The 25,427-nt window shown below is 55.5% G+C and overlaps 10 protein-coding genes across 10 annotated transcripts; all 10 read left to right on the top strand.

The window, feature by feature from the left end:
• Positions 1–3,134: 3,134 nt before the first annotated feature.
• LMJF_15_1560 (putative condensin subunit 1) lies at positions 3,135–6,905 on the top strand (the record flags this gene model as incomplete). The annotated part of the gene is made up of 1 exon (XM_001682024.1): positions 3,135–6,905. The coding sequence occupies one exon, from the start codon at positions 3,135–3,137 to the stop codon at positions 6,903–6,905; it is 3,771 nt and encodes a 1,256-aa protein (XP_001682076.1).
• Positions 6,906–7,788: 883 nt separating this feature from the next.
• LMJF_15_1550 (putative protein kinase) lies at positions 7,789–8,949 on the top strand (the record flags this gene model as incomplete). Its single annotated transcript, XM_001682023.1, has 1 exon — positions 7,789–8,949. One exon carries the CDS (start codon positions 7,789–7,791, stop codon positions 8,947–8,949), a length of 1,161 nt encoding a protein of 386 aa, XP_001682075.1.
• Positions 8,950–9,534: 585 nt separating this feature from the next.
• On the top strand, positions 9,535–10,203 carry LMJF_15_1545 (conserved hypothetical protein; the record flags this gene model as incomplete). The annotated part of the gene is made up of 1 exon (XM_001682022.1): positions 9,535–10,203. One exon carries the CDS (start codon positions 9,535–9,537, stop codon positions 10,201–10,203), a length of 669 nt encoding a protein of 222 aa, XP_001682074.1.
• Positions 10,204–10,879: 676 nt separating this feature from the next.
• LMJF_15_1540 (conserved hypothetical protein) lies at positions 10,880–12,130 on the top strand (the record flags this gene model as incomplete). Its single annotated transcript, XM_001682021.1, has 1 exon — positions 10,880–12,130. One exon carries the CDS (start codon positions 10,880–10,882, stop codon positions 12,128–12,130), a length of 1,251 nt encoding a protein of 416 aa, XP_001682073.1.
• Positions 12,131–12,763: 633 nt separating this feature from the next.
• Positions 12,764–13,822, top strand: LMJF_15_1530 (putative presenilin-like aspartic peptidase; the record flags this gene model as incomplete). Its single annotated transcript, XM_001682020.1, has 1 exon — positions 12,764–13,822. The coding sequence occupies one exon, from the start codon at positions 12,764–12,766 to the stop codon at positions 13,820–13,822; it is 1,059 nt and encodes a 352-aa protein (XP_001682072.1).
• A 472-nt stretch (positions 13,823–14,294) lies between these two features.
• On the top strand, positions 14,295–14,624 carry LMJF_15_1520 (conserved hypothetical protein; the record flags this gene model as incomplete). The annotated part of the gene is made up of 1 exon (XM_001682019.1): positions 14,295–14,624. One exon carries the CDS (start codon positions 14,295–14,297, stop codon positions 14,622–14,624), a length of 330 nt encoding a protein of 109 aa, XP_001682071.1.
• Positions 14,625–15,657: 1,033 nt separating this feature from the next.
• Positions 15,658–16,254, top strand: LMJF_15_1510 (conserved hypothetical protein; the record flags this gene model as incomplete). Its single annotated transcript, XM_001682018.1, has 1 exon — positions 15,658–16,254. The coding sequence occupies one exon, from the start codon at positions 15,658–15,660 to the stop codon at positions 16,252–16,254; it is 597 nt and encodes a 198-aa protein (XP_001682070.1).
• Positions 16,255–17,014: 760 nt separating this feature from the next.
• Positions 17,015–17,893, top strand: LMJF_15_1500 (conserved hypothetical protein; the record flags this gene model as incomplete). Its single annotated transcript, XM_001682017.1, has 1 exon — positions 17,015–17,893. One exon carries the CDS (start codon positions 17,015–17,017, stop codon positions 17,891–17,893), a length of 879 nt encoding a protein of 292 aa, XP_001682069.1.
• A 764-nt stretch (positions 17,894–18,657) lies between these two features.
• Positions 18,658–20,592, top strand: LMJF_15_1490 (conserved hypothetical protein; the record flags this gene model as incomplete). Its single annotated transcript, XM_001682016.1, has 1 exon — positions 18,658–20,592. The coding sequence occupies one exon, from the start codon at positions 18,658–18,660 to the stop codon at positions 20,590–20,592; it is 1,935 nt and encodes a 644-aa protein (XP_001682068.1).
• A 1,393-nt stretch (positions 20,593–21,985) lies between these two features.
• LMJF_15_1480 (putative cAMP specific phosphodiesterase) lies at positions 21,986–24,808 on the top strand (the record flags this gene model as incomplete). Its single annotated transcript, XM_001682015.2, has 1 exon — positions 21,986–24,808. One exon carries the CDS (start codon positions 21,986–21,988, stop codon positions 24,806–24,808), a length of 2,823 nt encoding a protein of 940 aa, XP_001682067.2.
• Positions 24,809–25,427: the final 619 nt, after the last annotated feature.

Here is a 25,427-nt window from a genome sequence, read left to right as displayed (position 1 = left end):
TATGATTGCATAAGTCCGTACTTGTCGATATTTAGCAGGCACACTTGAAAGGAGTGCAGTCGTAGTCCGCCATCTCCGCATCTATGATTCCCGAACATTCTCATTTTCTCTCTTGTTGCGGTCGCTGGCGGTGGCATCTATTTCCCCGCCGTGCTCATTATTATCCCTATTGGGGCACTGTTAGATGCATTATTGCTGCTTTGTATTTAGAGATGAATCGTCTGTGCTTCACTTCAGCGAGTGGACATCAACAAGAAAATGGACGGAAAATCGGGGGACGAAGCTCTTTTTGCTTTTGCAGCTTTTCGTCCACGCATATCTTGTTACTCGATGATGGCATCGATTCTTTTACAGATGGCTGCCGCGGAATGGACTGCGTGTACAATCAGGTGGAGCTCATCAACGCCGCCTTCAAGAATGAGTCTAAGCGTGCCAGTGAGGGAAACATAAATGTGAGGAAGCTTTCGTTTATCAAGGCGTCGAATAGGGTTGCTGACAAGATTTGTGACGATATCTGCAGCAAGCTGAATGAGATGCGCAACTTTCGAAACTGCCACCTCGGTTTGCCGTGCATTGCGGCAGTGGTGACCGCGACACAAGTGAGGTCTTGTGTGGAATCGGACGTTATATTGTTTGATTCACACGGCTGCGATGCTGCTGGAGCGTGGATCGTATCCCGTTTCTACGAGATGCTTCCAGGTGGTTGCGGCTGCTAGACCCTCGAAGGACTGCCATGGTGGTCGTCGCTTTGTTATCACCCTAGGCACAAGTGCTGAGATGGAGAGTATTCACCGCGGCAATGATTTCAGCGAATGGGATATACTGTGGCCTGCGGCGACCGCGTTGACGCCTGCGCTGCATGACAGTCGTACCTATCTGCGGCCAGGCGGCAAGCATGAAGGCAATATTAAGGTGGCGGGAGCAGTTTATGAGTAACGTAACCAAGCCGACAACCCCACTAGGGTTGTTGCTCGAGGTGCAAGAGCAACGACGATTTGTGTGCTCCTGAAGCGGTTGATTACCAACACGGAGTCCTTCCGAATTTTCTGCACAGATGGTTTGGTGGAGGCATCGTACGTCTTTATGAATAATGGGTGTGCGCTTGCTCCCCGTCACCCACGGCGTGTCGCCGGTGTGTGCCTCGTTGGGTTGGATGATTTTTCAAGTCTCTGGTGATGTTGTCGCATATCTGCAAAAGTTGTGACAGTGGACGTTGCCGTAAACGCGTCAGTAATCGGCGACAGGAGTGGACGTAACAATAGCGTTGCAGGCGATTTGCGTCCGTACAGATTGGAGGAAGTCAAGATGGATAACGGTCATGGCGAGCTGTGCCTTGTAGATTTGGTTTCGTGATGGGGGGCATCTGGTGTTGTTTGCCAGCTTCACAGTTAACGGTTCCTTTTGTCGAGAAGCTCTAGCATTGTCAAATAGCGCATGCAAAAAAAAAAATTGAGCGTAGCGATAACGGTCACAGCGTGGAGCTGTAAGGCAGTTGTTGTCTTCGCATGGGTGCTTGGTGGTTGGTATTCTTTCTGTCTACTTTCAAAGCGCGTTCCGTTTTTTTCAGGTATCGTGTTCGCTTTAAAGGCTCTATATGTGCTTCTTCTCGTTTGGCAGGGCGTTGAGAGATTTGTGTGTTTCGGGTGATTTAGTTGTCGACACGGCAGTCGGAAAAAGCGAATCGTCAGCTTTGCGCTCGTGTATGCGTTGCCCTCAGCCGTCGGAAAAATTGGTCCGGGGTTCAGCTGATCCCAAGAAATGTGTGTTTTTTTTCCCACACCTGGGCATGTTTTTGTGCCGAACGGGATGCTCGAAAGTTACAAGCGGTTGATGTGCGTGCCGTGCAATAAACTGATTGTTTTTCGATCGGTTTCTGGACGAAATGGAGAACATTGTGTCCTTCTTAGTGCTCTTTTTGCGTTCAAGAGATATCTGCTTTGTTGTGTTTTTTTTTCTTGGTCGCTGCTCTCTGTAAATCACTCTCTGTTACCGTTATAACAGGAGCCATCGCTTCCGCCCTCATGCAGGCCCGTGAACGCGATCAGCTTTTGCGGAGGCGTGTTGTCCACTCAGTTTTGTCTGGTACCGACTGTGCAGCTCGCATCGAACAACAAGAACGAGAAAGTGCACAAAAAGCGCGATAATGGGGTTGCTTATTCGTCCGCAGGATGACATTTTCTAGATGACCAGGGTTCAGCCGTGTATCAGCTCCGATGGGATAAATGTGGCTGCAGGTTTTTAGTTGAGGACTTGCTCGTGGTAGAATGATACAGTGGAGAGGGAAAAAGAGCGTATTATCGTCGTTGAAGCCATCCTTGAAACGACGGGAGAGAAAATACTCTGATGCTTGTGGGCAGCGTTGCATAGCGAGGAGAGGTGACTGGGGCCTTGGTAATACCACTTTGTTTGTAGTGACAAGGGCTGTGCGATGTGCTCTTGCCTTCGCCAAGGGCTGTTGCGAAAAAACTAATGCGGTCTGCACGAGTGTCGCGGTGCCTCTTTACCAAGCGAAGCAGCTCTTTTACGAGGGATATCTCCATTTGAAAAAAAAAGGAAACAAATCTATGCGAAAGTGCACCATTTATGTCTCTTCTTCCGGTTCTGTAGACGGTATTGAAAGAAAGAAGGACGGACTCTCTTAGGGCTTCAGTGTTCAACAGTGCATCGACGTCGATACCGGATTTCTGTGCCTGCTGGTATGCCGTGGCGGAGTTTCTGTTGTGGACAGGCTCAAATGGGCTGTTCTCATGGCGATTCGCCTCTAGAATGTTTTGATGGTTCTCACGCCATGCACGGAGTGTGGTGAATCGGTCGAGATAAATGCCTTGTGAATAGTATGCAATTCTCTTTGTTCTTTTGCCTCTTTGCTCCGTCGCTGCTTTTGATGCTATTGTATTGCTGAGGTTCAAGGAAGAGGAAGCTCAAAAGTCACAGAATGTATGAGGAAGAAAAGTTGAAAAAGTAGTGCTAATGCTTTAAGCCTATAATCACAGCGGGAGGAACTAGGTCTATTGTGGTTCTTCCTGAAGTGATTGCAGCTCCGCAGCTCTACGGCTTTTTTTTCACAAGACTCTTTCATTCTCCTCTTTGCTTTGGATTGTGAAAAGTGTGTTCTACCAAAGAGAGGCACGAAAATGTCGTGTGTTTTAGAGTTTTTTATTCCGAATCACGTCGCCGACTTGGAGGATGTGACGAAGATAGGATCAGATTGCTACCATGTCGAGGCCGTGTGCGAGTTCGACGTTCCCGAGCGTCAGCAACTTGATGACCTGACGCGGTTGTTTGATGCACTACACCACGAAAAATCACCCACCGCGCTGTTCACAAAGCATGAGCTTTTCCTTCCGCTCTACTCGTACGTAAGAGCGATTCGAGGGAAGTCCGGGCACTCGACTGTTGTCACGCGGGTTGCACGGCACAAAATATGCCATGAGGTCGGCGAGCGCCTGAAGAAGCTGCTTCAAGTGGCAGTAGCATTTCTGAAGAAGCAGAGACCGGGAAGCACGCAAAACGGTGCATTGGAAGTATGCCTGCGCTCTACTCTGAAGATGTATGCTTTCGTTGCCTGCAACGTACTTCTGTCTGTAGCGCCACCGGATGACGATGAGAATCCTAGCGGACTTTCCCAGCAGCAGTCGCACCGGAAACGCTCGCGTCGAGACATAGATGGCAGCTTTGGTGATGATGGAAGCGGTGTTGACATGGACGGCAGAGAGCTGGTGCTCACTGCACTTGTCGAGTTTTGCTCACCGGATGTAATGCAGCTGTGGCCTGAGTGTCATTTAGAAGATTCGACGCTGAATCTCGTGCTAAAAATGTGCCTTCATATGGTCACATTGAAGCAAAACATTGGTGGTGATGCTCAGTCGGTTGGTGGCGCCCTGGCTCTTCTCTTTGCGCGCGCAAGCAACTGCATTCTCTCGAAAAAGAGCGTTGCAAACTCGACACACCTCGTGGCTCCCTTGGTGGAGCTCTCGCTCAAGTCGGAAAGCGCTTCCGTGTTTCTCTCAAAACTTGTTTCTGACATTGAGCAAAGCGAGACGAGCGTCGGATTTGGTGATGAGCTGCTGCGCGCTATCTTTGAAACGATGTCTCGCGCTGCCCTCTACGAGGCGGCCAATGATTCTGCCGCTGCGAAGAACGTTGCGTGCTTCTTTGGAGAAGTGGCGAAGCAGAGCGTTACTGTTGTGGTGAAGATGACTGACCTTGTTATTCCAGTCCTGCAGAGTGAGAATTACGATATCCGGAAATCGGTAGTGACGTGTATCGCGGAAATGGTGCTTCAGCGCTATACCGGACACGCGCGAAACGCTAACGATGATGCCGTTAGAAACTCGTACCTGAACGAGCTTCTTTTTCGTGTCATGGATGTAAACGCGTTTGTACGTAACCACGTCTTGCATACCTGGGAGCGCTTAGTGGAGAGTCGGGCGGTACCCAAGAGGTACCACTTGGCGGTGATGGCTGCGCTCGTTGGTCGACTTGAGGACCGCAATTATCTTGTCCGTGACGCTGCCATGACTGTGATTTCGAGCGTGCTGCGCAAAAACTGGTTTGGCAACGTTCTGAACAGCACGCTTGTCAAGAGCAAGTTGGAGGAGGCTCTCAGGGACGGAATCGTGTGCTTTGGCGACACCTCCGCGATGGAGAAAGAAATCGAAAACGCCAAGGCGCAGTTTCAGCCGGCGACGGAGGTGGTAGACGATCCTCTGGGCTTGAATGAGGAGGAGGTGCCTAAAGCGGCGGAGGTACAGGGGGCGGGTGTATCGCGAGAGGAGGACACCGTGATGTCCGACAAGCAGACGGTAGTCATCAACAGGATTGTATTTTACCAGAACACGCTCTGTTTTATCGAGCTGATTAAGCAAGCGCTGCAGTATGCGTGTGTTTTGCTGGATAGCAAAACTGAGCGGGACGTAATCGAGTCGATCAAGCTCATTGTTGTCTGCTCTGAGTACCGTGTCCAAGGGGGAGAGCGGGCGTTTTTGAAGGTTCTTGTCATGGTGTTCGAGGGCGAGCTAAAGATCCAGTTTGCCGTCCGTGATGCTTTTGCAGAGGTCGTCTTCAATGCGTTTAACCGCGTCGCGGCCTCGTCAGGGACCCGTGTCGCTGCCAGTGCGCAGAAGCTGATCAGTCTCCTCCGTTGCGCCTCCGAGGGGGAGGTGAGCGCAGTGGATCGCATTTTTGGGCTCATGAAAGCCAACCCCGCTTTCGCGCGACACCTCTCGGCGCAGTTCGTAGAGGCAATGTGGAGCATCGCAGAGGGCTCGAGCGACGCCGACGCCACCGACGGTGACCGGCGCATCGCCATGCGCATCTACAGTCTGTTGAGCAAGTACGTCTGGAAGGACCTGCGCGCGCGCAAGGACAGCATAGCCGAGTTTCTTTGCTCCGACAGCCACAAGGACAACGTACTGCTGTCGTACGTTTTCGCTGCTCTCCAAAGCGAGGCGCTGGACCCTCAGTTTCGCCCGATTCCGGCCGATGAGGATGTCCGGCGGCACCCAGTGCTCCGACACGTGGTCAATCACCTCTGCCGCCGCACGGAAGGAATGGCGTCGTGGATGATCCTCGCGGAAGCTGGTGTCAACGTCATACATACCCTGTGCGAGGTTCCTGTCATGGTGTACAACTACATTCTCGAGTACTACGGGTCGTGCGAGAATCTGGAAACGCAGCCGAACCGGAAGGCACAGTGCCTTTTCTTACTCGGTCACACTGCACTGAAGCAGCTCGTGGCGGTGGAGGCGGCAGAGAAGGCGCAGCTGAAGGCTCTGGAGGAACCCGCGAAGGCCGTGGCTCAGGTCTCACCTAAGGTGAGGGACCAAACAGACTCGATGCACAAGGAGCTGGGGTTCGGCTCGCACGAGTTGCGGAGGCACGAGATTCAGGAGCTGGCGCAAAAGCGGAAGCAGGCGATCATTTCACCCGGCTCTGTTTGGTCGCGCTTTGCCGATATGATCGTGGCCACATGCCGGAAAAAGTCCTCGGTTTACGCCGACAAGCCGTTCGAGCGCGTGTGCGCCGTCCTCGCCCTTTGCCAGTACATGATCGTAAGCGAGGGCTTCTGCACCGAGCACCTCAAGCTCCTCTTTGCCATCGTCGCCGACAAGCGCGAGTCGTGGGTCACGAAAGTGAACGTTGTGATTGCTCTCGGTGACCTCGTGTGCGTGCACCCCAATCTGCTGGGGCCGTATCTGAGTGTTCCCGCCACTGGCTTCTTCAAGCTGCTGGTCGATGAGGACGTCCGCGTCCGCGCCGTGACGATCCAGGTATGCTCCCACCTCGTTCTGGGAGAGATGCTGCGTATCCGCGACCACCTGTACACCATCGTGAAGCTCGTTGCAGACTCGGACGAAACGATCGCCCACAACGCCGTTACCTTTGTGCAGAACTTAGCGATGAAAGAGAAGGAGAAGACTGGCAATTTGATCCCGCCGCTGGCGACGCAGCTGAGCAATGCCATGCCGTTTGACAAGTTCCAGCTGGCGATGCGCACGTTGCTGGAGCGCGTGGAGGGAGACAAGCCAACGGATTCACTGATCGACCGTCTGTGCCAGCGCTTTGAGTCTTTTTCAGAACGCAGCAAGAAGAAACTCGCCGTTGCACGGAACATCGCGTTCTGCCTCAGCGAGCTCAACTACACGACGGAGCGGACGATCAAGCGGCTGACGTCCGAGTCGTGCTACCAACAATACAGGCACTGGCTACGTTGCGCTGACGTGTATGAGTACTTCAAGCTCATTGCAGCAAAGGCGAAGAAGCAGGTCCGCGGTGGACCGGAGCGCCGTGATCGCGCAGCCATCGAGGAGTGGGAGGCAAGGATGCAGGTGGACTCGTGCACGGAGGCTGAAGGCGAGGAGAGGACGTCCGTCGCGTTTGTCCAGGAAGCGCCTGTGGAGTAAGGCCCTCACCGGATGCGCCGCCGAAGGGATGGGCATCTGTTCACTGTTTATACCTATCACCTGGAGTTGGCGGCCTGGATGCTATAGCGTGAGTTTCAGCTCGTGGTTCTGTAGCTGTGGTGCTGCTCGACAGAGAAGAAGCGACCATAGAATTCGAAACCTGCTAGAGATAGAGGTGTTGTTTGCTTTGTTTGGTCAGTGTATCATGCTGCGTTCCTTTTTTATGGCAGAGTGCGCGGTTTGCACGGTCGCTGCCACAGATGGCAATAGAGTAGATAAGCGCGCTCATTTTTTCTCTATTTTTCTATTGGGTGCCTGCAAGCGAAAGCAGCGCAGCTGAACGAGACAGAGAACGCGTTCCAGAATTGAAGGAGCCAAGTGATGCAGGGCCGAAACCGCGCTGGCACCTAGAGGTTTCCGCGTCGAATTTGCACTTGCTATGTAGCGCGTATGGGAGTGTGAACTCTACAGCCTGACCGTTGCTGCCGGCATCCTGTTTCCCATCATGCCTTAGCTCTTCCGAGAGATCGTTCAGAGCGGTCGTCTTCGGCCCACCGATGTTCCTCTCCCTCCTCCGGAAGAAGGGAGCGGCAATGCATCCTCTTCCCACCCCCTCTGTTTTTCCTGTTCTGCTTTTTAAAATCCATCTTGCCGCGTCTTTGGAGAACGCCTCACTTCGTCGACTGCTGCACGCACACCGGGCGAACGTTTTCGAGCCCCACGCTTCGCAAAGAAGGGGGGGGGACAAAAAACGAAGCTCTGACTCTCTCCACCGAAATTTTAGCAGTAACACCTCCGCATGTCCACGTGGACTCTCGTTTTGTTCTCGATACGCAGTCGACCGCGCTAGTGGCAAAAAAGGAGAGGAACACAGAGTGACAAGATGCCGACCAAGATGGCAGCGGCGGACTTCGAGTTCGGTCCGCCGCTGGGCACTGGGGCGTTCAGCAAAGTGGTCGTTGGCTTGTATAAGCCGACAAACGTCCGGTATGCGGTGAAATTTATTTCGAAGAGGTCCATTCTTGACGCCCCAACGGATGAAGAACGCACTCGGATGGCTGAGGTGGCTCGGCGAGAAACGAGAATGCTGCTCATGTGTGAGCACCCCAACATCGTCAAATTCCATGCCTCAATGCAGACGACGGAGGATTTGCTGTACGTGACAGAGCTTTGTGAAGGAGGAGAGCTGCTAAAGCATATTGAAAGGTGGGGGCACATCCCTCTCGAGGCTGCACGCCACGCGATTGCCGAACTGTTCTCAGCCGTCTTCTACCTCCACCACGGCGAAAAGAAGAGCAAATCTGGCCCAAGCGGACCGGTAATGAAGCCGCTGACGGTGATACACCGCGACATCAAGCCAGAAAACGTAATGCTCAGCGCTGACAAGCATCTCCGCCTCATCGATTTTGGAACGGCCGTTGTGTGCCAGTCTGTGGATGAAAAGGCGACAGGCGAGGAGACTGGCAGCGGTCGGGCCCAGACGTTCTGTGGAACCACCTATTACATGTCCCCCGAGCTGTTGGAAAGCAGTTATACGTGTTGCGCGTCTGACTACTGGGGCTGCGGCTGCGTACTGTACTTGATGCTCGTGGGCCAGCGCCCTTTTGACGCGTCCACGCAGTACTTGCTCATCAAAACCATCCTTGAAAAGGAGCCAGAGTTTCCTGATGACATGGACCCAGACGCGAAAGACCTGATTCGCAAGCTACTGGTAAAGGACCCAAAGGCGCGTATCGGTATGAAGGAGGTCAAGCGTCACCCGTTTCTGGCATCTGTCAACCTCTCCACTGTCGCGGACCAAGACGTGGCCGATTTTTGGCTGCGGGAGACACCGTGGGTGGACGAGGCGAGCATCTCGGCGTGCATGGCGTGCGAGCGGCCGTTTGGAATCTTGCGCAGCAAGCGGTTCTGCCACAGTTGCGGTCGTATCACGTGCAACGCCTGTATCGGCGACCTCCGGATTATTCCGGAATCTCGGTGGAAGGCGCCTCAGCGCGTGTGCACGGCTTGTGCTGGGACATTGAACGGTGTGTCTACATTGTAGCCCACTTGAATGTGCTGCTTTCATTCTTCGTTGCTTTTGCCATATGTTTGAGTTGGGGCGCGATTACGATCCAGGCTCCGGAGATCTCATCTGATGTCCTTCTGCGCTGTATGTGTATTCTAGCTGAAGGAAGGCAAAGAGATGTGAGACTAGGGCTGGGCGAATGCTGCAGAAATTCGACCCAATGCTTTGACTAGGCGCTGCATCTTCCCTTCCTCCTGCAACGCCGGACTTCGCGAACTCAAATCTAGTGAATTCGCTTTGTCGGCCTGCTTGGCGCACAAAAGTGCAGGGAATAAAAGGGAGGCAATGCTCCTCTGCCCCCCCCTCCGCCAAGCACACCAACTCTTCGTACGTGCGAACTGCCTCCCCTCCTATTTTCAGTTGCTTATTGTCATCACTGCCATCCTTGCCTTGTCCTTTCAAAATCGCCTTTGCGCCCCTGCGTGCCTGTGCGCTGTGCTGATCGGAGACTAGCGATTTGTAGCGGCTAGTCGGCCAGCAGAATCTTCCTTCTCTTCCGCTCTTTTCCCGTGCCTCCGCCGCAGACACCTCAATTGCTCTGCCTCTTCGCTGCCTTGCGCGATGAACCCAGACGAGAGGGAGGCACAAGAAAGAACGCTAGCCAAGCTGCAATGGTTGAATGAGCGAAGCAAGCTCGAATTCCGTGGGAATCCGGCCCCGTTTGAGACCAAGAAGACTCGGAGGTCTGTCGAGCAAGCGAAACGGGCAAAGGCGCGTTCACTCGCAGGTACGTCGGACTTTCTCCCCTTCTGGCACGGGACAGTGCCGTTGGCGCTGGATGCGACCCGTAGCAACTACATTCAGGCTGACCAAGGCTCAAAACCATCCTGCAGGGGGTCGGCCAGAGCCTCCTACGGTGCGCAAGCCGTTGACCCTTCTACAGGTCTCACAGAGGTGCAACTTGCGCTGAGCTGGAGCGTTCCTCATCCTGCGGTTTCGAAGTCACGCGGTGCTGCAGGAATGACCACAGGTGGTGCACCAGCAAGAGTGCGATGTGACGCTTTGTATCTGCAAAGCTTGTCACCTGAGGAGCGGGCGACTGCGTGTCGTGAGTACTTGCTAGAGCACCCCAAATGCACCCCTGAGAGCTTCCAGGCCCATCGCACGCGATGGGCGGCCTCTACTCAGCTCAGCGCCCCGATCGTAAAGCTTCCGCCGAACCGACCGCAGAACGCCGCGCTTCAGCGGCCAAACTCGGTGCGCGTGGTACACCTGCTTCACTCTTTGTGAGGGCTGAAGGTAAGAAAGTGGCTGCCGCCTTCGTCGCCGGGCTGCCGCTGCGTGCTACAGCTTGCTTAGATATACAGGTTCTCTATAGATTCAATGTGTTGGAGGCGCCAGCTGCTACGCTAGCCGTTCTACGCCCACTCCCTTACCTCTCTCTGTATCAGTGTGGCGCGTGCGCATAAAAGTATAACCCCTCGGTAGAAGACTACCCGTCTCGAGCTCGAAGGCTGCGCTGACACAAGAACAGCACACGTCGTTGCCGCCTGTGTGCGTACACCATGCTTGCTTGCCCCGAGTACTAAGGTGTGAGCAATGAACGAAGGGCGCGGCCTTGTCTTCAGCCACCACCTCTTTTCTGACAAGCCGCGTGAGAGGTTTGTAGCATCCCGCCATCCTCCTCGCGCTTTTTCTCGCCCAAGCCTTTCGTCGACGTCGACGCCTCCGTTGCAGTTTTTTTTTTCCCAACAGTGCGTTCTTGACGACGGGTCTCTCTCTCTCTCTCTCTCTCTGTGCTACTCCCTCGCCATTTTTTTTTGCCCTTTTCGTTCACCATGTCATTTCTTCTCGCACATGCATTCACGCGCGTACGCGCGCGCAGCACAGTCAGCGTTGCTGCCACCACCCACCCCTTGATTCCTTGTGTCCTCCTCGTATCTGCGCTACGTTCTCGGGATCGAAAATGAAGAAAGGCTCGGCTACTGGATGCCGACCAATGCTCTCCGAGAAGCGTCGGGAGGCGTTGGGCAAGATGTACTCCCTTGTCGGCACGCACAGTGCGGTGAAGCTTTGCCGATGGCAAAAGTCGATGATGAGGGGGCGTGGCGGATGCTACAAGTGGACCATGTACGGCATCAAGTCACACCGGTGCATGGAGGCGACTCCGAGCATGGCATGCGCGAACAACTGTGTCTTTTGCTGGCGCCTCAACTCAAACCCGACGGCAGCAGAGTGGAAGTGGATGGTCGACGAACCAAAGGATGTCGTGGAGGGAATGATATCGAGTCATCAAGCCCTGATCAACGGTGTGCGTGGGATGCCCGGCGTAACGGATGAAGCTCTCGAGGAGGCATTGGCTCCCCGTCACTGCGCTCTGTCCCTTGTCGGCGAGCCGATCCTGTACCCGTACGTGAACGAGTTTCTAAACTTGCTGCACGCCAAATCGATATCCTCCTTTCTTGTCAACAATGGTCAGTTTCCGGATGCGATCCGCAATCTGGCTCCGGTAACGCAGCTTTACCTGAGCGTAGATGCTCCGAACCAGAAAACAATGAAGATCCTTGACCGCCCTGTGCTTCCAGATTACTGGGAACGCTTCAACGAGAGCGTGAACAACATGCGAAAGAAGAAGCACCGCACCGTGTTTCGGCTCACCATGATTGACGGATTCAACATGGAGCCGGAGAACCTCCCCGAGTACAAAGAGTTGTTTGATCGAGGGCAGCCGCACTTCATCGAGATCAAGCGTCTCACGCCGGCTTTTTCCGGCAATCACAACACCATTCTTTGCATCAAGAACGTTCCCTCATGGGAGAAAATGAAGGCGTTTGCCCAGCAGCTCTGCGGCGCTATTGGCGACGGAACGCACTACACGGTGGCAAGCGTCCACGAGCACTCCGGCTGCATCTTGCTGGCGCATCAGCGGTTTGTCTTCGATGGCCAAGTGCACAGCTGGATCGATTATGACAAGTTCGACGCCATCGTTCAAGACCCCGCGCGAGCTGCGGATATGGTGCCGGAAGACTACCTGCTGCCTACACCGGCGTGGGCACTGTTCGACTCGCCTGCGGAGGGGTTCGATCCAGCACAAAAGCGGCACGTCTCCAACAAGCGGCGCAAGCACATGGAAAGCGTGGCGGCAGCCTCGCCTCGACTCGACGGGTGTTGCTTCACTAAAGCCGAGTCTACTGCCGTTGAATCTGCTGATGCGTAGTCGCCATCTTCACAACACACTAAAAGTAGTCCCTGTGCACTTGGAAAGCAACAGGGTGTGAAAGAAGTCAACCCAAGCCAAAAAAAAGTGCAGAAAATAGCTTCACGATGGACTCCTGCCAGTGACTGCGGAGTACGCGCGGCTGTGTGTTGTCATCTGAATACCACTCGCCAGATTGAAAAGTTTCGGCTTTCCATCGGGTGTTTATACGGATGCTTCCATCAATCTTGGTGATGTCTATCTCTGCGCGCGTCTATTGCGTCGGTGTATACCGGGGCTCGGCACGGAAACCCCTGACTTCCAAAGCGAGATAAGAAAAGTTACGCTGTGCGTGTGCGTGTGTGCGCCTTGTATCTATTTCTCTTTTTTCGGCTTCTTCCTCGACGTCACCCTCTTCCCGTTTCCTTCTCGCTCTCCGTTTACTTCTACCCCTTTGCTGCTCCCACCCTTAACGCACACGCACACACACAAACGTGTAAACACGGACTCTTGTCCTCCTGCTCCCTGCGTGTGTGCAGTTTAGGAAGCGCTCCATGTGACTCAACGCTCTACCGGTGCGAAATATGGTTTGCTGCTTGCCCGCTAAAGCCGCCAGTACTTGCCTTTTGTTCTGCGCATTGTAGTGTTGCAAACATGTCGAGCATGCCTCTCTTAGACGACGCACGCCTCTCACGTGGTGTGGGTATCCGGTTTGTGTCGCTTGTCGTGCCTGTGACTGTCACCATGTTGGCCGTGGTGTGGAGCCTTTCCTGCCTCTCGCCTATCTACGTGAACAGCCAGGCGCCGCCTCTGCCGGTGGTGGTAAACGAGAATGACGCGGGTACTGCGGGCGAGAAGTTTGTGTACTCACTGGTGGCGGCTCTGATCGTCGTTGGGTGCGTCGTGGTCGCAACGTTTGCAACTGTGGTGCTCTATCACTTCCATCTCCAGTTTGTATTGTATGGCTGGCTGGCGTTTTCGGCAGTGTCGATGTTTTTTATGTTGCTGTGGATTTGGCTGGACTTGTTCTGCACATATTTCCAAATCCCTTACAACGTCATTTCGATGGGCATCTTTGTGTGGAACTTCGGGGTGGTGGGTCTCATCGCCCTCTTTTACTACTCTCACCCTACTGTGACGCAGGTGTATTTGGTCATCGCCTCCATCTTGACTGCGTGGTCGCTGACGGCGCTGCCGGAATGGTCGACGTGGGCGTTGCTGATGTGCATCGCCACGTACGACATTCTTGCAGTTCTCTGGCAGCAGGGGCCACTACATCGACTAATCAAGATAGCTCAGGAACGCGATGAGCCGATACCCGGATTCGTCTACAGCAGCGCACACAGCATCGTTCCGATTACGCAGCCTGCAACAGCGAGCTCGGCGCGTGTACCAGCAACGGCAGCTGAGTCCTTCACGTCGACGGTGCAGCACGCCACTCCATTCAAGCTGGGCCTTGGCGACTTTATCTTTTACAGCCTTCTTGTTGGTCGTGCCTCATTTTCTGGCTTTGTGTCGTGGGGTTTCTGTATGGTGAGCATCCTGGCGGGTATGTTGGGCACGCTGCTGTCCTTGCTACTTTTCCGCAACTCGCTGCGTGCGCTGCCGGCTCTGCCGTGCTCCATTTTTCTTTCTACTGTCGTCTTTGTGCTCTGCAGGCTAATTGTGGAGTCGCTGAGCTCCTTTACGAGTCATCACCTGCTGGTGCTCTAATTCACCCGTTTTGCCTCCTCTCTCTGTTCTCTCTCTCTCTCCGCTGCGCACTCGCCGTGTGTGTGTGTGTGTGTGTACGGGTGTGTTTGGTTTATCTCCGCTATCGTCACGCACTCCGTTAGGGAAAACATCGCACACGACTCCACCGACCTCCACGACTAACACAAAACGATCCATTATGGAATTTCAGGAAGCGAGGAAGAGGGAGGCGTATCGTGGCAAGCGTGCTGTGCTGACGCGGTATCTCTGCCCTTGCCACAGTGCGGCCAAGCGGACGCTGCTCTCTCGGACGAGTACACCGTCGCTCGTGCCCACGGGCCTCGCAAGCATCACTATTGTGGGCGTTGTATCCTCACGTACACTTCACCTTGGCTTCTTCATCCCACCTAAATGTGAGACATGGACACAATTTCCGACTCTGCATCCTCTCGTCGTGAGATAATCTATCCATCGTCTGGTTCTCCCTCTATTGATGTCTGTCATCTCCCACTGCTTTCATACGCTCTCTCTATACGTGTGCGTACCGACTCCTCTTGTCACGAGTCCTCGTCCGATTATCTATAGTCATTCTTTCTCTCTTTCCAGCTCTCTACTTTCAAATAACTTCGCACACTCATTTGTTTTGTGTACTATACGGAAGATGCCGTCAAAGAACTACGACGAGCAAAGCGACAGCGTCCCTCCGCACGACAGGGCGGAAGCGCTCGCGATGGAGTACGAGAATTCGCACCACGAGCGTCCCGGTACAAAGAAGCACAACGAGACACCCAGCCACCAGGGAAAGCCGAAGTCTGTGCGGTGATGAAAAAAAAATTGCAAGAAAAAAACGAATCGTGTATGGTGCTGATAGCAGGAACAGGATTGCTTGAATACAAAGCCGTGCTGTTGCGTAGGTGTGGGGGGTGGTAACGGTTATTTTAGCGTTCTGCATTCCCCCTCACAAACCAACTCGAAGATAAGTGAATGAAAAGGGCAGCATGCAGCTGCCGTCGGAAAAATTCACACACAAAAAAACGATTGAGCTCCTGTGGGACGTTTTTACTCGCTTCTCTCCTCCCTTTTTTTATCGATTACTGTTTTTATCTTCCCCATGATGAATGCGTTCTGCGCGCGCACCGGTGACGGCAGTTGCTAGCTCCTTTCACCCCATGCTCATGCAGCAACGGATGCCCTTATCCTATTTCTCTGTCTTCCGAGAACAACAGCAAATGCCATTTCGTTCTTCAGTCTTCACTCTGATGAGGCGTGATGCGGATATTGAATCTTCGACGATCTACAGCATAATACCCCTGCCTGAGAATATGTGCCTGGGCATGTGTGTGTACGTGTCCATGTGAGTGGCGCTTAGGTCGCCTCCCCCCTCCCCAATGCACACACGAGCAGGGTTACGGTCGAAGATGAGGGTGTCACCAGAGGTGCACGCGAGATCATCCATCGCGGGGCGTTGAGTGCCGCCTCGCAGGTGTGTCGCCGAGTACGATAGGGATATCGGCTCATGACAGCACTCATGGATCGGAATGCCGCTAGTCTTCTTCAAGACCCCGTTTCTGGGGAGCACCTTGCCCATGGGTTCAGTTAGGGAACGAGTGCTGTTTAGTGTGCCGCAGACGTGCGAACCGATCTGATGCGGACTCGTTGCCCTCACCCAAACACATCTCATCGCCTCCCTCTGCATCTTCTCCCGCAGGAGCGGGAGGGCGGCACTCTCCTCCCCCTTCTTTTCTTATCTAGTTCTCCTCTCCTCTCTATCGCCTTTTCCTTTGCTTGGCGCACGTTCAGACGTACAGTGCATGAAGTAGGGCGAGGGGCGCTCGCGTTGCAGCAGCTAGTCGCAGATGAGCTCAAAAAAACAGGATGCATCAGCGGAGCTTCTTAGCGAGCTGCGCGCCGTCATCGTGAGCGGCGGGTCGATGGGCACGCTTGACGAGCAAAAAGTTAGGTCGGTGGTGGAGAAGACAAACGAGTCTTACGCATGCATTCAATCTATCGCGACAAACCCGTACGCTGATCTGACGCAGCCGTACTACGTGAGCTCCGTGAATTACTACCGCGCCAAATGTTTGCGAGACAAGCGCTGCCTCCTCACGTACCTTTTATGGAGACAAAAGCAAGTTGCCAAGGCGTGGTGGAGCGTGCGAGACAACTTGCTAGAGGGCTCCCTGTCCGCAGCGGAAGCCAAGTACTTGTCCGACTACCAAGGCATCATGGTGGAGTATATGACCTCCTTCGACGTCCCACTAGATCTGCGCGCATACTTGTGGAGACCTCCGTCAGTACGCCAGCTCGAGGTCCGCGGTCGCTGTCACTACGAGTTTCGGTCCTCTGTCAGCGGCAAGACCATTATCATCAACATCGGCGATCAGCTTTTCCTGAGCTTCGAGGAAGCTGAGCCTCTCATTCAACAGGGCATCGTCGAGCTGGTGGGGCACTGACCGTGCGTAAGTGCTGCCTTTGCTGTCTCCATTTCGCCGCTTTGCACTCATAGATGTGTCTCCCCTCCCCCTCCCCCTCCTCCCACTTCCACGCACGAGTAGTATTGTTCCTTCCCGTGCGCCGCCACCTTCTTCCCTCAGAGAGGTGCCGCAAGTACTGCGGGGAGGGGGTAGAGAGGGATGAGGGAGGGGGGCGTTTCTGCTGATCATGTTGTACCATAGAGAATCGGTGTGCTAAGAAGAAATGTTGACCCACAGCTCAACCCATTGGACCTGGTGGAAGAGTCGCCAGCAGCTCTATTGCGTGCTGCACAAGCGTGCTGTGCAGTATACAGCTTTTCCATGACTGCACGCTCCCCCAGAGCGTTCACAATGGTGTGTGCGTTACTGTGGCGCTCTTGTGCGGGCGCGTTGTGATCGCGATGCCCCGTAGCATCACTTTTCCCTGCCTGCCTCTGTTGTACGTCTTCTTTCTACTCCTCTTGTCGCTCACGTCTCACACGCCTGCGTTCCACTGCGGCCCGCTGTTCTGTTCTCCTTTTCCTCCCGCATAAGTAATCGTCGTTGGTGTCCTGAGTGGCGTTGAGGCATTTCTAATTGGGTGCATTGCCTCTCCTGTGGGCGCCCTTCACGCCGGGCAGCGGAGCAGAGACGACGCGATCGACGCCAGCCAGTGTCGAAGCAGAGTGGGTGCGCATCGGCCGTTCCTTGTGCTGTGGCGTTGTTTTCTCGTTGCGTCTTTTCCCCCTTTTTCTGGACGATGCGTGTCTCGCCCAACTCACTGAGCGAGGCCGCCTCGCAACTGGAGCAGGATAGAGAACGTGACTTTTTTCGGCTTCTCTATATCGTCGACCGAGCCCGCCGGTTTCTCTCCATCCCGGTGGGCAACGTCGATTGGAGACTGACGTGCGACTGCCTGGACGACATGAATCATCGATATGCAGACACCGGCTTTCTTCTCGGCTTCACGGGTGGCTATGTGCTGCGCAACCGAGCCGGTCGCACGCTGTTGTCTCGCTTCTGGTTCTCGATGTACTTGGGTCTTGTTTTTTATGACTGGGAGCTGCGGCGAACCACGCGTGCACCGGCGCTGGAGTACTGGAACTCTATCTGCACCGTGGACACGGAGGTGGGTCGTATCGCTCGAGTGCTGCACACCCCCGCCCGGTTTTACGAAGCGGCACCGATGAGCACTGCATTCAGTGGCGGGCCGCCGCCGCTGCCACGAGGGTCCTCCTCCTCTCCCTCCCCGGCTCCCCACGGAGCCTCGGTGCGCGACTGGCTCTGGCGCTACGTCTCAGATACAATGTCGTCGGTGCTCCTGATGACATTATGCTCGCACCTCTTCGAAGGCTCCAGCTGGCGGCACCGCACGAGCGACAACGTGGAGGTGACGGCACTTGTGATCAACAGCCGCTTCTTTCACTGGAAGGTGTTTGAGTCGTGCCAGGTGCAGCGAAATGAGACGACGGAGTACAACATTAGCTTAAAGTGGTTTCCGAGCTTCGCAGCGAGCGACAGCCTTCGCCGCTCTTTTCAATGCCGCGAACTCATCCTGGAGAGGTCTACGTTAGGGGGGCGGCTGTGGTACAGGACACATTTCTCGTTGCTGCGGTGTCTGGGATTGGACTCGCAGTAGCGTCTTCACAGAGCGCGGACGTGCAGAGCACGCAGAGAAAGGCTGCAAGCTCACACAGCTGAAATGAGTTATTCCATAAACCGCAGTGTCGTAGCGAACCCCAAAACGCGTTAAGGGGAAAGGAGAAAGCACCTACGACGACGACGGCGTGAAGGGTGCTTCGAGCGTTGCGTTCCAAGTGGAGGCTTGCTTTCGATGGTTATCGGTCGAGCGCGTCTTCAAGCTGGTACGGGAGCTTCCCATCGATACGCAAAGCTCTCTCCCCCTCACTCTCACACTACCACTGCTGCGGCATCAAAGTGAAAAGACAAGAAAACGACACAGATCTATGAACAGGGGACGTGTGCTGGCGTGACGTCTCACGTCTCGCCATCCCCTCTCGCTTTTCCGGCCTTTTTGAACGTACGCGTCTGCTTCGGGATAACTCGGGCGCTTTGTGGCGCCTCATACGTGTGACCATCGTGCTTTGGTTACTCATGTTAACGCTTCTCCGTAACCCTCTGCAGTCTCCGCCACTCTCATTGTGACTCCCGCTCACATGAGCCGCTGCGCGCACAGTGCACTCATCGTTTGACATCTCTCCGCTCCCCTTCCCGCACTGGGGAAGGAAAGGGTGGGCGGGTGTGTTTGTGTGTGCCGACTCCCTCGCCTTGCTCTCTGCATTTCTTTGTCAGCGGCTCGCACGCACTGCCACCACAGTCATCACATAGAGTAGTATAGACGCGGATCTCTGCGCAGACGTCGGGTCCGCTTTTGCCGTTGCCATGATGCGCCACTTCCGCATCTCCTCTGCGACGCAGCCGCAGTGCGCAGCGCGTACCAAGATGACGGGTTTCAATCTCTTCACGCAGGACATGCAGCAGGAGAGGAGAGTGCTGAAGACCAAATCGTTCAAGGGTGGTCGTGAGAACATGCGAATCATGGCAAAGCTGTGGGGGGAGCTGCCGTTGGGTCAGCGTGCAATGTACAATACGCGGGCACTGCAGCGCGCCGCACTCGTTACCAGAGACCCAGAAAAAAAGAACAACACGTTCAATTTGCTCATGAAACTCTTTGGCAGGGATAAGGTTCTTCTGAAAGCCGGCAACGAGGCTTTTACGGCGCTCATGGCGAAGTCGACAATGCACGCGATGAGCCACCGCGACAACAGCCGACTGCGGGAAAAACTGAATGTGAAGGCTTTCTGTACGAGCAAGGAGCGATCCAACCAAAGTGTGACGTCCGCCTTCAAGCGCTTTATCAGTCCGAGCATGCTGCTCTTCGACTCTTTCACAGAGATGCAGCGCTCCGTTGCACCAACGCGCAAGAGCGCCTTTACGGCAATAACGAAGGTGCTTTCCGTTTCTAACGTTACTGTGTCGGGGGAAGAGTACGTCATGAAGCGCTATAGCTACCTCTCCCCAGAGCTGCAGAACTTGTTTGCCCCCATCTCGGATGTCGAGGCACCCTTCTTCGAAATGTTCTGTGCCGATCGGTGCGCTAGTTTTGACTGGAAGTGCTTTGAAATCATACGGCTGTTCGCGTCGTTTCGCGGCATCGAGGTGGACCTCGGCAACAACGCGGTGCAGGATGAACTCTTTCGCTCGCTCATCAGCACGGATCGGTCGCGCGACGGCATCTACTTCAGAGCTCGCCGTAGCCTCGAGCGACTTGAAAAGCTGCGTAGTTCTGATTTCGGTTTGTTTATTACGAAGCGCTTACCTCCGTCTGTGAATGTGCCCCCCGCAGCGTACGGTATTGACAGCAACTTGGACGACGTCAGCGTCGCAACCCTACTCGCCGAGACACGCTGTGGCCATTCCGTGTACGACGATGTCCTTACGCGGGCCGCCATGCTGCGCACAAAGGAGAAAAACAAGCAGCTTGCGGTGTACAACGTGACGCGCATGATCACGACGGAGACGTTGAGCAACAGGCAGGTGCGTGTGGAGAGGTTGAAGGACAAGGTTCATCCACAGCTCAGTGCCGCCAAGCCGGTGCTCAAGTTGAATGCGGCTCCCGCGCCGTTGTGCAAGAAGAATCCACTGTCAGCCCCAGTGCCTTTGAAGAAGGTGCCAGCAATGGTAAAGCCGCAACGGAAGCGGACGCTGCCGATCGTCACCAAGACAACTGCGAGAAAGGCCGCACCGGTGGCGTCTCCTGATAGAAATGCCCCGCCGGCAGTGACGCTTCAGCTGGTCACCAAGCGAGCTGCCGGCGTTTCCCGCACTGAAACGAAGGGTGTGCCCGCCTCCTGCCGAGCCCGCGTGAAGGTCAGCGCGGCCCAAAAGGTAGCCGCGGCCGCTACCAAGAAGGCGCTCAAGAAGGGTACATCCACCTCACAGGCGACAACCGCCACAGACGAGGGTGGGGACTTCTTCGCCGAGGATTTCATGGCGGAAGGTGAAGGAGACGACGTCGGGCTCGAGGTTGCCGACAAGTCCGCTGGTGACACGAACGCGCAAGTAGCAGCGCCCACGGCGCCAGTGAAGCAGAAGCGTAAGTCCGCCGGGCGTCGTGCAGCTCGCAGTCACCTCCTTGCACCCGAGTCGATGCTCCCTGCGACGGCACGGTCACAGAAGGTGATTGTGGCGCACACCCCCACGTGTAGAAAGGCACCGCGGCCGGTGTGCACCTCCCCATCATCCCCCTTTACTCCTGCACGACGCAAGGTGAGCCTTGCCGACAACATCCGCGCTCAGCTGGCCAGTTTTTTGTAGTCACTGGGTCGCGTGCGTGGTGCCGAACGCGGGGAACGGCTTGACCTACCTCTTCACGCGCGCTGAACAACATATAGAGAAAACACTAGATGCCACCCTTTCCTCTCCTCTCCCAGCTGCCCTTCCCCTGCTCCCCATCGACCATGCGTGAAGGTTGTCCCCACCACCTCGTATCTGTCCAGCGGTGGCATGATAATGGCGGCAGATTTGAGCTGACTTGGAGAATGGCAAGACAGGAAAGCGGGGGGGGGGGGGCAAAAGAAGAGATAGAGGGGAGAGCGTATGAGGGGGGGGGGCGGCGGACGCGCACACACTCATCTGCTCGTGAGGGCACGTAACGCCCTAGCAAATGTTTTGCATAGACAAGGGAAGGACAAAGCGCCATCGATACCGGAGAGCAATACAGACTCACATACATACATACATGCGAACGCCTACGCGCGTCCCGCACATGAGGACAGCCGAATAAGTCTGCGGTGTTACCTCAAAGAAAAAGGCACAGGAGGCACAATCGAGACAGCAGCTGTGCTGTCTCGGTTGCGGTACGAGGTGTTCCGCCCACGTCGTTTTCTGCACATCCCTTCACGATTGTGCTGCGGGTGCGCTCGTGTGACTCATTGTCGAAACACGTCAGAGCAGCTGCCGGCCACAACAGTACCCCGCTGGCGCGGCTGGCGAGACGCGGGGACATCACGTGTCAGTATGGTGCCACCAAGCGAAGAGGGAGGGAGAGGCGAAGGGCTGAGATGACGGATCTGCTACTGAATGCGCGAAGAGCGGGCGTGTGGTACGTGGAGGATAGCCGCCCAAGTTGAACGTTACGGCTCGATCTTCTCCGTGAAGAAACGGTGCGCGTTCTCCTTTTCCGCTGCCGTTTCTTTCTCTCCCTGTATGCCTCGCCATCATGTATCATTACGGATGTCCTGTCCTGCCCCACTTCTTCCTGCCTTTCTCGCCTACCAACTACTGAACGCTGTCAGTGCGCCTCTCGCTTCTCCAGCTCCACACGCGCTCACTGGCCATCATCAAAGGGAAGCCACCATCGGCACCCAAGGAGCTTAACCAGCATTTGAGGTTCTTCAAAAGGCGGTGTGAGGTGCAGCTGCACTGGATCATTCGGGGGACACAAACGCGCATGCGTGCACGGCTGCACACGGGACCCGTCATTGTCTCTTCCGCTCTGTTGCTCCTGTCGCCGCTCTCCACAGCGACACACATACACACACAGTCAGACACACACACACACACACACACACACACACACACACAAGCGAGCCCCATACACGCAAACGCCACGCGGCCTCTTTGTTGTTCGTTTGTTCACTCTTGTTTTTCGGCTCGTATTGGCCGCTGTCTTCGATTTGTTATCAACTGGCAGTGACGCCGTACAGCGATGCATTCAGCGGTCTTTTCCCCCGATGCGCCGTATTGCGGCGCAGCCGGCTCCAATCACCTATGTGAGGCGGTTGCACTCTGCCAGTCGATTCTGGCGCGCTACCGTCGGACTGGTACATCCTTCTCCTCCACAGAGCTGAAGGCGATTCAAGCCCTGCGCACCGAGTTCCCTGATACCGCGCAAGAGCCGGCTGCGAATAGCGCGGCTTCACCCGACCAGACCACGAAGGACTTCCTGAGCATTCTTGACGATGCAACCGACGTGCCGCACAACCCACAGAACGACATTGTCGCGTTTGTGGAGGAGTGCTGCGACAACACCAAGGAGCCAACAGTATTGTTTGCGGCGATTAATGAGCGCATTTCAGCCGTGACTTGCTCGCGTAATGTCCGCACGTACATGGTGATCGCAAACGACAATCTCCTATGGGACCCTGTCAACGGTGTTGCCGCCCTTATCGACGACGTCACGCCCTTGGGCAAGTGCGCGCAAGCGCGCAACATGCTGACGATTGCCAACACCCTATACATCCCCCTCTGGTTTCGGTCCGAGCTCGTTGGCTGCGTGGAGGTGCCGGGTGCCTGCATCCCAAGGGACAAGGCTACCTGTGCTCAGCTTCTGCTCCGGTGCGTCACCGTTGCCGTTCGAAACAGCATCAACATCTCCATCAGAAAGAGGGAAGCAAATAAGATCGAGGCCATGGTGGGCATGGCGACACGGCTTGCTCGAGACACGTTGGAGGAGTCGGTGCTGGTGCAGTCCATCATCAACACGGCAAAGACGCTGACGGAGAGCGACCGGTGTAGCATCTTCCTGGTGAAAGCGGACGGCAGCCTGGAGGCGCACTTCGAGGACGGCAACGTTGTGGTGCTGCCTGCGGGGACGGGCATCGCAGGTCACGTTGCGGAATCTGGCGCCGTGGTGAACATCCCGAACGCGTACGAGGACGACCGGTTCCACCGGTCCGTGGACAAGGTGACTGGCTACCACACGCGCACGATCTTGTGTCTGCCGATCGCGTTCGAGGGCACGATCGTTGCCGTTGCGCAGCTGATCAACAAGCTGGACATGGTGACACAGAGCGGGCAGCGGCTTCCGCGCGTGTTTGGACGGCGCGACGAGGAGCTGTTCGAGACGTTCTCGATGTTCGCTGCGGCGTCGCTGCGCAACTGCCGCATCAACGAGACGCTGCTGAAGGAGAAGAAGAAGAGCGACGCGATCCTGGACGTTGTGGCGCTGCTGTCGAATACGGACATCCGCGATGTGGACAGCATTGTGCGGCACGTGCTGCACGGCGCGAAGAAGCTGCTGAACGCGGACAGGTCATCGATGTTTCTGCTGGATAAGGAGCGCAATGAGCTGTACAGTAAGATGGCGGACAGCGCGAACGAGATCCGGTTTCCCTGCGGGCAAGGCATTGCCGGCACTGTTGCCGAGTCCGGCGTTGGCGAGAATATCATGGACGCGTACGCTGACTCGCGCTTCAACAGCGCTGTGGACCGGCAGCTGGGCTACCGCACACAGTCCATCCTGTGCGAGCCGATTACGCTGAATGGCGAGGTGCTTGCCGTGGTGCAGCTCGTCAACAAGCTCGGCGACGACGGTAGCGTGACCTGCTTTACACCCACTGATCAAGAGACGTTTAAAGTGTTCTCGCTGTTTGCGGGCATCTCGATCAACAACAGCCATCTGCTGGAGTTCGCGGTGAACGCAGGTCGTGAGGCGATGACCTTGAGCCTGCAGCGCAACAGCATTACAGCGCAGCGTGCTCCGAAGAGTGCGAAGGTGATCGCGGTGACGCCGGAGGAGCGTGAGGCAGTGATGTCGATCGACTTCGGGGGCGCATATGACTTCACTTCACCGGACTTCAACCTGTTTGAAGTGCGCGAGAAGTACAGCGAGCCGATGGATGCGGCTGCCGGTGTTGTGTATAACCTGCTATGGAACAGTGGTCTACCCGAGAAGTTTGGCTGCCGTGAGCAGACACTGCTGAACTTCATCTTGCAGTGCCGCCGCAGGTACCGCCGAGTGCCGTACCACAACTTCTACCACGTCGTGGACGTGTGCCAGACGCTGCACACGTACTTGTACACAGGCAAGGCGTCGGAGCTCCTGACAGAGCTGGAGTGCTACGTGCTGCTCGTGACGGCACTGGTGCACGATCTTGACCACATGGGCGTGAACAACAGCTTCTACCTGAAGACGGACTCGCCGCTAGGCATCCTCTCCAGCGCGAGCGGGAACAACTCCGTGCTGGAGGTGCACCACTGCAGCCTCGCCATCGAGATTCTGTCCGACCCCGCCGCGGACGTGTTCGAGGGGCTGAGCGGGCAGGACGTTGCGTATGCGTACCGCGCGCTGATCGATTGCGTGCTGGCCACTGATATGGCTCGCCACGGGGACTTGTCGAGGGTTTTCGATGATATGGCGAAGGCCGGCTACGACTCTAACGATCAGGAATCTCGTCGCCTGGTGATGGAAACGCTGATCAAGGCCGGTGACGTGTCGAATGTGACGAAACCGTTCGAGACGTCGCGCATGTGGGCGATGGCTGTGACGGAGGAGTTCTACCGTCAGGGTGACATGGAGAAGGAGAAGGGCGTGGAGGTGCTGCCGATGTTTGACCGGTCGAAGAACAACGAGCTGGCGCGTGGGCAGATTGGCTTCATCGACTTCGTAGCTGGCAAGTTCTTCCGGGATATTGTGGGCAACCTATTTCATGGAATGCAGTGGTGTGTGGACACGGTAAACTCCAACCGCGCAAAGTGGCAAGAGATCCTGGATGGCCGCCGCGACTCCATCCGATCCTCGATTGTTTAAGGCGTCGGTCCCGTGGTATCGTTGATGCCGTAATAGCGCGCGGTGGTGCCGTTGCTCCTGGTGCGGAAAGTGTCTGGTAAGTGCAGGCGCTGTGTTGACGTTGGCGGCTGTGCTTATCTAGGCGAACGCTTGTGTCATGGATGAGCAGCAGGTTTCGAGCAGCGGTGCAATGCGGGCGCTGGAAGGGGGAATGTTGCAGTGTTGTTGGGGTGTGTGGCTACAATGCTAAGCGTCTGTGCGTTGGAGCTTGTTCTCATGTGTTGCTTCTATGCTACCCATTGGATGTTCAATCGCAAAGGTTAAGAGACTGCTGTCTGTTTTTTTTTTGTCTGTACAACTCTTCTGCTTCTTCTCTCTGTGTTGCTGCTGCTGTCGCCTCGCTGCACCGCCACTCGGCCCCCTTCTTCCGTGGCCCCATGCTCGTGCGTACGTGTGCGTGAAGAGGCACTGGCGGTGTCGGCGTCCGGCCCACCCCACCCCCCGGCAGGCCACACGCATTCGGAGACTACCCCCTCTCGCCTCTCTCGTTTTCGTTTCGTTTTTGGTTGGTTCTCTTGTCGCTTTGGTTGGTCCTCTGCACTGTGCGCTTGCTCGTATTTATCCCTTGCCTCTGTTTCCT

The sequence above is a fragment of the Leishmania major genome, chromosome 15 (genome assembly GCF_000002725.2).
Source record: "Leishmania major strain Friedlin complete genome, chromosome 15".
NCBI classification, from domain to species: Eukaryota; Euglenozoa; class Kinetoplastea; order Trypanosomatida; family Trypanosomatidae; genus Leishmania; species Leishmania major.
Note: the sequence above shows the minus strand (reverse complement) of the source record. Positions and strands in the feature narration are given on the sequence as shown.